Source organism: Artemia franciscana, chromosome 7 (genome assembly GCF_032884065.1).
Source record: "Artemia franciscana chromosome 7, ASM3288406v1, whole genome shotgun sequence".
Lineage (NCBI taxonomy): Eukaryota > Metazoa > Arthropoda > Branchiopoda > Anostraca > Artemiidae > Artemia > Artemia franciscana.
The window spans coordinates 55,853,372-55,863,627 of NC_088869.1; the positions used below are offsets into that span (position 1 = coordinate 55,853,372).

The 10,256-nt window shown below is 32.6% G+C and overlaps 1 protein-coding gene across 1 annotated transcript; it reads right to left on the bottom strand.

The window, feature by feature from the left end:
• Positions 1-957: 957 nt before the first annotated feature.
• On the bottom strand, positions 958-10,227 carry LOC136028639 (nitric oxide synthase-like protein). The gene is made up of 5 exons (XM_065706468.1): positions 10,133-10,227; positions 8,847-8,928; positions 5,566-6,711; positions 3,623-3,805; positions 958-1,206 (listed from the first exon to the last, which is right to left on the bottom strand). The coding sequence occupies exons 4-5, from the start codon at positions 3,785-3,787 to the stop codon at positions 1,096-1,098; spliced, it is 276 nt and encodes a 91-aa protein (XP_065562540.1). The 5' UTR covers positions 3,788-3,805; positions 5,566-6,711; positions 8,847-8,928; positions 10,133-10,227; the 3' UTR covers positions 958-1,095.
• Between the last annotated feature and the right edge of the window lie 29 nt (positions 10,228-10,256).

Consider the following 10,256-nt stretch of genomic DNA (forward strand, 5'->3'; position numbering starts at 1 on the left):
TGGGCTTAAGGAAAACAAACATAAACATATGAAAACTTGACAATGCTTCATATTTCGGTGATTTACTGGCCCAGTTTCCCTCTTGGCCATACCACAGCCGGATGAACCATGAAGTAGGAAATGTGGAATAAAAAAATTTAACAACAAAAGAAATTGAACATCCCATATCAAGTCCAAGGGAGGTGTGTTGCAGCAGTGACTGATAGGTCTCAGCCGAGGGGCAATTAAAAATAAAACAGAGTTCATCTCCATTTTTGAATCGTTCATCAAGATATGCTAGCACAAACTTGATCAGGCATATAAAGATAGAACCGGCAAGTTCGGCTCCTTGAAGGGATTAGCAGGTTATGTTAGTCATTCTGAGGTAATATCCCCTTGAATCAATGGGTGTATGCACTGCATTCACTTAAAAAAAAAAAAAAAAAAAAAAAAAAAAAAAAAAAAAAAAAAAAAAAAAAAAAAAAAAAAAAAAAACAGAAGTTGAGCTAGAGAACGTTTGCTGACACCCATAACTTTTATGATCGTGGCCGCAAGAAAATTAGTTATGAGGTCAAATGCTTTCTGAAAGTCGGTTGAAAATACAAGGTTGACATGAACTGTTACAGACCACAGAACTGAAAAAAAAAGGCTGCAGCGTTGATCCGAAACAAAATCAAAGTTTAATGCAAGAGCTACAGAAAGGGACACCTTGTACGCATTTACTCTACTTACAAAAAGTAAAAGATCCAGTAGCGAGACTAAATTTTAAATGGTAACAGCAAATTTAAGTTACCAGAATGGTGCATCAACAGATATCTAAAACAGGCTATGACCAGACAATAGTTATTCTTAAATAACGGAAGGCGCTCATCTAAATCCCATCTAACATCTGTAGCATTTTTGGCAAAGCGAAATCAGATTTAATCTGTTGAATCACCAACGCGTAATACACGAAAAGTTGGAACACTTATGAGAAGTCTTATATGTTTATTAAGGTCAAAGATTTATAATGCAGTTAAAACCAATAAATTCCAAATGTTTGTGAACAACATCACTTTCAACAGTCAAACTAATTTAAATCAAACAAATATTTGAACACATTTAACTAAGAGTTGACTAACGAAAAGAGTAATCCTTCATTAAACGAGCTTTTCTTTTATAGTCCAAGTTGGTTTTTCGTGCACCAACAGTAATGCCAAAAATAGTCTCATGGTAGCGACCGCTATTCTAGAACAGTACACAATTAATTAGAAACACAGTAATTCTATACTCAAACATCATAAAAATAGATATTATTACCCTTTCTTTTACCTGGCAACAAGATACCTGTTGGGTGGAAAACAAAAAGCTCTTTTGTTAAAAGTGCTTCATTCAATAGTGCATACCTACATAATAATGCATATAACATAACGAAGAGGTAAAAAGGCAAGTGTAGCTACAGAAAAAAGTTAATCATTTGATATCGGATGGGAAAAAATTACACAAGTAAATGAATAAGAGTAACAAAAAGAAGACCTTGTAACTAATTAATCCACACACGCGTACTTACATATATAACCCCAAGTTTCATTTTTAGAGTTAAGATATCTCGATTGTTTTTTCTTTCCTTTGTTTACTCTGCTATTGCGGAATTTTAAGTTTATATGTAAAATTTATTGTAGTGTATTATCTTCTTATTTTGTAATACTTCGCAACTGTCATTTTTGCATATGATTTGGGTTATAAATAAATTATTATTTCTAATAATTTAATAACTTGCATTTCAAATAACAACCTTGCCGAAAGGACAGATTGTTTAAGTAAATTTTATTATATATCAAAGATACATTACTTTTATACTAAAATCACCAACTAAGTTTCTAGTAGGATTGTTCCTATAGGATAGTAGTTAGTTAAATTGTTTGAATGCATTTTATTTTAAATTCATTTAGAAACATGTCTTAGTCCACACCTACAAATTTAATACTAAAATGAAAACATGTTTCGATAAACATTTCAAGGAGCCGAGTTTTTTGCTTTTGGAATAACACCTATATTTATATATATATATATATATTCAAACGGGAGGGGTTTAATCAAAAAAGAGCCAATCTTGGCCCTTGGAAAACTGCAAAGTCTATTTTACCCAATAAATGAGTCAATCAATGAATTGCATGAGAGTGAACTGGATGTGATGATCCTTTAATTTTTACAGTTTCAGATTTAAATATTGTTGTGCCTTGAAATGTTCAGAGGCAAAAGTGATTTGATCAAAGCGACTTAGAAAATAAAAGAATAAGAGACATTATTATATCAACTTTGATGAACCAAATGACGGGGTAAAATTAACTTCAGTATTTTTGTTTGTTTGAGTATCTGTTCCAATAGGGAGAAGATATAACAAAAAATTTAAGTATAAAATTAGTCAAAATAGCTACTGAAAAATTAATGACTACAATATTATTATAGTTACGTAATTTTTAATATTTAAGTCACATTTTTTTGGTTATTTCTTGTTACAAATCCAGTGGCTACATATCATTATATATTTTTTTTAGCACTTGGCACTGCGTTCTTATCAACAAGAGCTGACATTTCGTAAAAACTATCCAAATCATATTGGCTCCAACTCGTTAGACATTCACACCCACAGATATTACACTGCAATGTAGGGACAACAAAAATAAATAACAACAGCTAGGAAGTAGTTATTCAGCCCAAATGTCTAACAAAACAACCTTAACCCACATAAATACTCCATTTTTCGAATTCAGTACAATGATGTGTGATTTATTAGGCTATTATTTTCTCAAGGGATGCAAACTGTCAAGCCCACCCCAAAACCATGCTTCTAATTGCTGTTCTCATTAAGCAAGCTCATGAATATTAACATTTTACGATTTATAAAGATACACTGAAAGTCAAAAACTCTGGATGCCATCTTGACAAATAGTTTGTCTTGAATCCTGAAAAATTCTAGTCTTGGGATCTAGGACCTTATCCTAGAACTGGGGATCTAGAGCACCGTCCCACACTCACAAAAAATGTATAAATAGTAATATAATACACTCTCAATAAAAAAACAGCCATATTCCGTCAAAACTTAGGTGCTGTACAAACAGGGAAACTATCAAATTTAGTGCAAAGCTGTATCGTTTACTAGGTTATTATTGTTTTTAGGGGATGCAACTCCTCAATTTCACACTGAAGCCATGTTTGTAGTGCCCATTTTAGATAAGCAAGTTCATGAAAAATCTAATTCAGCATCAATATGAGGCAAGGTTTTCCTTTCAAGGATGGAGGTACGAACTTATGACTGAATGGAGACTCTAAACCAACTCACAGCATCAAAACAGCTCTAGTCTTTAATAACCAGCCTATCCTCACGCAAAATTAAGCTAAAAAATATCATTTCCAAGAAAACTGACGTGATAGAAGTGTTTGAATACTATTTTCAACAGTTCAGATTCTATTAGAAACATTTAAATTATAAAGCAGATTTTGATTGCAAGCCCCTATTACTGATGCACGGGGAATGGCAAGAAGGTGGCAATAAAAGCTAAAGCAACTTCTCATGCTCACTCATGCACAAAAGGCAGTATGAAACGTGATTTTATGCTTTATGAAAGAGAATATTTAAATTGTACCTGATACTGAAACTTACAATGAGGTTTTCTACAGCCGATGCAGCTTCATCCTCGTTGATATTTCCATATTTTTGAAATAATGACACTGCAAACGATTTGACATCATTGGCCATGTAAAATTCTCCACATACATAAATATGACCGCCATGAATATTTAAGTATTCATAAAGACGACGGGCCATTTGGTCTCCAACTGCGTCCTAAAAAAAATATAAACAAATCCAAACACGGTTCCGTCTACATTCAATTTGATTTTAAGTGAAATTAAATTAAAAAAAAAACTAGTTTTTTTAACTGAAAGTAAGTAGCGACATTAAAACTTAAAACGGACAGAAATTACTTCGTATATGAAATGGGTTGTCCCCTCCGCAATCCCTCGCTCTTTGCGCTAAAGTTTTTAATTGTTTTAAAAAGTAGAATTGTGGCAAAGAGTCAAACTGCAACTAAGCTCTGAACGTGACCAGATTCGTCCTGCGCCCTGCGCCCTTTTCATTGAATTTTTCTTCCCCATGACATATTTCTCCAAGGAAAGATCCTCCCACATAGCCCCCTCCCCTCAACCCTACCCCCAAAACCCAAAAAATCCCCCTGAAAACGTCTGTACACTTCCCAATAACCATTGTTATATGTAAACACTGGTCGAAGTTTGTAACTTGCAGCCCCTCCCCCAGGGACTGTGGGGGAGTAATTCATCCCCAAAGACATAGTTATTATGATTTTCGACTATGTTGAACAAAATGGCTATCTCAAAATTTTGATCCGTTGACTTTGGGAAAAAAATGAGCGTGGGAGGGAGCCTAGATGCCCTCCAATTTTTTTGGTCACTTAAAAAGGGGACTAGAACTTTTCATTTCCGTTAGAATGAGCCATCTTGCGACATTCTAGGACCACTTGGTCGATACGATGACCCCTGGGGAAAAGAAAAAAAAACAAAAAAAAAACAGATAAACACGCACCCGTGATTTGTCTTCTGGCAAAAAATACAAAATTCCACATTTTTGTAGATAGGAGCTTGAAACTTCTACAGTAGGGTTCTCTGATACGGTGAATCTGATGGTCTCATTTTCGTTAAGATCCTACGACTTTTAGGGGGTGTTTCTTCCTATTTTTCTAAATAAGGCAAATTTTCTCAGGCTCGTAACTTTTGATGGGTAAGACTAAACTTGATGAAACCTATATATTTAATATCAGCATTAAAATGCGATTCTTTTGATGTAGCTATTGATATCAAAATTCAATTTTTTAGAGTTTTGGTTACTATTGAGCCGGATCGCTCCTTACTACAGTTCGTTACCACGAACTGTTTGAAACAGCAGATAAACAAAAGAAGAGTCGAAACTAGTAACGACAACTCTTCTCATTAGAAATGCACGTGCCTTCAAAAACAAAACTCAAACTGACTACTAAAGTTTTTTTCAAAGTGTGACTCCTACAAATCAAATATCATTTTTTTTTTGCTATTTCCCGAGCTGACCCTTAATTTTTTTTTTCAGATAAAATTATTTGAATTTACGAAAATAAAAATTATTTCACATACTTTTTGCAAAAAACTTTTGTTTGAATTACATCTAATTATTCAATTTGATTTGGCTCTATATATTATCACACAAGCTTGTAGGGTAAAGGGATATGCTTGAAAGTTATGCGTTGAAAACTTTGCTAAGCAATCACGCCAAGCAATCATCAAAATTTGCTAAGCAATCAATATACTTGGTACCCCAAGAAAAGCAAGACATAAAAAGAAAGTAACATTAAGTAGAGTTCTAAACAGGCAAAAGCTTGAGCAAGAGATCTTCGAGAACGCCCTATGAAAGATTTTATGTTCACTCTTTTTTTTCTTATTCATCTCAAAGTAAATATAATTTCTGTGAATGTACCTGTGCTAAGATTATGTGCTCACAATATAAGAAAAGAATGCCAGAAAAAGAGAAAACATAAAAAATGTCAAGACAGCACTTACTTTTTCAATAACAACTTCTCGGGAGAAGCGTGAAAAGTTAACAGGAGGAAGCTCCAAGATCCTATGATATTTCTGCTTCTCATTTCGGTAAAGATTCAGTTCTGGGGTCCTATACCCTCCAAAGAAAATGGCTGGGCCCAGATGTTGTTCAACTAAAATTACAATTGGATTTGCCACTATTTATGTGTTAGCATTATTACAAATTGACACAGAGCGAAATGAATCAGATCAAAAGTAACAATATTAGTCAACAATGAATACCAGCTCTTATCCCAAGTAATCTACAAAGATAGTTGAAAAGGTCGAAAAGTACTCAAAATGGTGAAATAAAAAAAAGTGAGTATCATAAAGATTTTTAAGATTAGAAATTTTCATAATAAGACACATATTTTTGGCCCCCGTTTTTAATTTATCCGGAAGGGGGACTTTGGGCCAATATGAGGTGTGAGGCTTTGGCCCAAACTTAGAATATTACAGTTAAGCCAAAACAATTAGGATTGGATGAAAAAGAATTAATAATTATAATAATAGGCTACATTTTGTCTGCTAAGTCTGGACCAATCTAATAGGAGATATTGTACAGTTTCTCTGACTTAACATCTTAATAAAGCTGGGGAATAGCCTATGGTTATTAACTAAAACTATTTAATTAGACTATTCTTGAAAAAAGTAAGAAATAACATTAGTATATAATTCATAAACTGACACCGAGCCAAAGGCTGACAACTTCTTCAAGGCAAGTAAATCGAAAAAAAAGAAGCAATATTAGCCAACAACGGACACGAGATTTTTTCACAAGTAATTCATAAAGACAATGGGAAAGGTCAAAAAGTATTAAGAAAAACAATATAATAATAAATAAGGAAAAATGATTTCCAAAAATAAGATGAAAAAAAACAAACATATTTTTGGTTGCTTTTTTTTGGATTTCGACATTTCACAGCCTCTTTCTGAAACCATTCCTGAAGTTCTTCTGATTTTCTCAAGGCTCTCGATATTCGATCATAGCTGTTAGATTATATAAAATTACCTTTCATCAGTTCTGCCCGATGCATCCAGAAAGACCTGAATGGTGCGATGCCTGTACCCGGTCCTACCATTATAATTGGTACAGTTGGATTTTCTGGCAAATGAAATCGAGGCTCACTAAAAAACAAGAAAAAAAAATATTTATTGTGTTTTTTTATATAAAATTTTTTAGCTAGCTCTAGTCAGTTAAGAGTAAGAATCGTTTCTATTCGGTGTTTTAAGTTGCTTCTACACTAAGTACGTAATTTTCTCTGTCAAGTGTTACAATAAGTACAACCTTTCAATTTTATACAAGTTTTATAAAATCACCCCAATCATTGTCTAAATCATCACAAATTAACTGTTCAAAAATTTGAATGTGTAATAGAGATAGAGATTGAAGCTAGCATAAAGCATGAAAGGCTTTCAGGGTAAAGTTTATAAAATATTGTCTTCACAGTTAATTACTTGTTCATCAAGAAATTCAATTTTGTTGCTGCTATATTGACTTTTACATAAAGCAACATAAACTTTAATAAACTGAAATTCTAAGTTGAGTTTGAGCCTACTTTACATAACATTTGTTACGGAAGAAATTTTCTCCGTAAAATAACTTTCACATTACGTACGTAATAGGCCATGCTAACTGGCGAAGTTACGTTACGTGTAACCTTTCACACTTAAACAAATCAAACATTAGGTGGGTAACACAAAAAGTATGTAGCCATTATTTTCATCGTTTAAGGTCATCGCAATTATCATATGCACACTATAAAGAAATAAAAAAATGCAAAATAAAAAATGCAAAAAAAAAATATAAAGAAAATAAAAAATGCATGATAGAGATAAAAGATTCAAGCTACTATCAAGCGTGAAAGGCTTTATAGAAATTTCAAAATTTATCGATTGCTCATTCAGAGATTCTGGGTCTGCAAAATTTTGCATCAACCCACAAGAAATCAATCACTGTTATAATGAACTTCCTGAATTTTCCAAAAAGGATTGCTTTTCAGCTAGTATTGATCCCATGATCCCAACGGATTTAGGCGGCTAGATTTTTGCACCCTAGATATTGAGTGATACATTATGTGTATATATATATATATATATATATATATATATATATATATATATATATATATATATATATATATATATATATATATATATATATATATATATATAAAATACATATATATAATAAGCGTAATCTAGCATAATAGAATATACGATCCGATATACACCCTCCGAATAAACGATCCGTAATAGAAAATACACCCTCCGAATAAACAAATTCGAAAATACGTAGGAGTTTTCCGTGTAAACACAGATATTCGTCTTTTTTTAACATTCGTCTTTATAGCAAGAGCGTAAAGTGGTAAATAATTTTTAATCTTACTTGTCATGGAGTAAGAATCTAGCGTAAGAATATATATTCTATTATATATATATATATATATCTATATATATATATATATATATATATATATATATATATATATATATATATATATATATATATATATATATATATATATATATATAAAAGACTCACAGGGGAAAAAGAAAGAGACAGAGGGAGCAAACCAATAGCGAGAAATGAGTATCAAAAACTGAGCAAAAGTACGACCAGAAAGACGAGACCGATGATGGAGATGGCTTATCGAAGGTCCACGTAGCACTTAAGTCATGGTATCTTCTCTATACTATTCAGTCTCACTTAAAAGTACAAGAAGAAAAAACATAAAGTACATCAAAAAGCTGTTCAAATCCTCCAGTAAAAGCAATAAAATCGAACTTGAACCCATTAAAAGCCAAAGTTTATATTATTCCATAAAAGAATAACTTTAGCTCAAAGTTTTACTGATTACCAAGAATATTGGCTCAAGACTTGTTTTAAAGTTTAACCAAGGAACCGAAACAGTCTATTTGCAAATGTTTGACACTAAGAAACTGCAATATACGTTCAGAGAAGCATATGCCAAAAATTGTGCTCCAAAATTGAGACAAAGCTCATCACTAAACCAATGAATTCACATTTTTGCATTCATTGATGTTCACTTCTTAGAATTACCATGATTGTAGTAAGAATAGTCCTTGGACGATTTCCATGGAAGACAACCTCCCCTCCCTTGTCTACAGGTTTGACTTAATAGATACGGTTTTGCTTGATCAATTGACAGCATAAAATATAAAGATAAAAGTTGGATTTCTCAAAATACCGATGACATGAAACTTTATAGTAGAACACAATAAATATTATAGACACAAACCTCCTGAAGAAGGCGTTTACGGTTGTTCCAATAGTAGCTTGATTCAGGTACATTGAACAGAGACCATTTCGAGATGAACCATCTGGAAAAAAAATTTTAATAAATAAAAAAGAGAAACATTTCTTGGCCCAGGCGTTAAGACGCAACAAAAATGTCATTTCAAGAAGGAGGCAATTCATTTCAGGGATGAGGTCCAACCATAGAAAAAAAAGGGTTCTAAAAGAAATTCTAATGGAAAAAAGTTTGATTACCTCCACTGCTAAAACTTTTGAGATTTTGCGTTATTGTTCACAATAAAACTGAATCGACAATAGAATAATCGTTATTGGGAAATAGAACTGGATGCATATCCAACATTGAATTCATACGTGTAATTGGCATCATTCTATGAGCTTGGCCAGAGTCAACTCAACTCCACATGAGAGATCTGGGGAAGGTAAACAAGAAGGTGTGTGAAATTAATCAACGCGTACTATGGAAATATAGTATGTTTTCTATATCCGAACTTGAACATGCTAGACTTATTAGAGTGATTTATAGGGAATTAAATTATATTTTGAAATTAAGGTCATTGTTTAAGCTTGTCTATAATACTTTATTATTATATCTTATCAATTGAAACTGTGCGTAATAAGAAATTATTAATGTTGTCCACTTCAAATGAAGTGACCATTAATCATCTAACTAACACTACAAGCAACATGGACTGGTCAGATTTTGTATTCAACAAAGTAGAAAGAAAAAAATCATAGAATTTACAAAAATTGACTCCAATTCATTCAAGAAGGCCGAAAGCCCGAGCAAAGCGAGTGGAATTTTTGAGGCCCAAAGGCCAGAGCTACCTTTTGAATGAAAAAGGGCTAGTTGAGAGGGCTATCAAAAAGCTAATAAGCAGACGGTTTAGTTTTTTGTCTAGAATTTTTCTTATATATATATATAAAGTCGGGTATGCGTGCTTGATCGCTTTACAATAACTTTACAATTATAGCTCTAATCATAAATGTTTTAGAGCATTTATAGAGAACGCCACCTAAGTGACCCAAGCCTGTTTCTTCCAAAAAGGAATGTACGAATTGATTATTTACAAGATAGCGGGTTTAGTATAAGCAAAAAAAAAAAAAAATAGGTTTTAATGGTTAGAAATCTCATCCGATCAATAGATTTATCTTTAGTAACTTAAATAATTGAGTCCATAAGCCGGTACGTATTTTTCTTCTTATTTTTTTTACGCGTTTCACCTTATTGAACACTGAATTTTACTCTATTTCAATGATGAAACTGCTCACCCTCAGTAATAAATTTGACAGCCCCAACTGTTAGATCCACACAGGTTGGCGAACTCAGCAAACAGGAAGATATAGAATAAAAGCGTGGCTTCAGTTTAATGATGAGAGCTTCAGCGGGGATAAG

What these genes read in the sequence shown, in the direction of transcription:
- LOC136028639 (XM_065706468.1), bottom strand. Translation starts at nt 3,787, where the DNA reads ATGGCCCGTCGTCTTTATGAATACTTAAATATTCATGGCGGTCATATT. An exon ending in CGGCTGTAGAAAACCTCATT is followed by an intron (nt 1,207 to 3,622) that starts GTAAGTTTCAGT and finishes GTACTGTTCTAG; the next exon opens with AATAGCGGTCGCTACCATGA.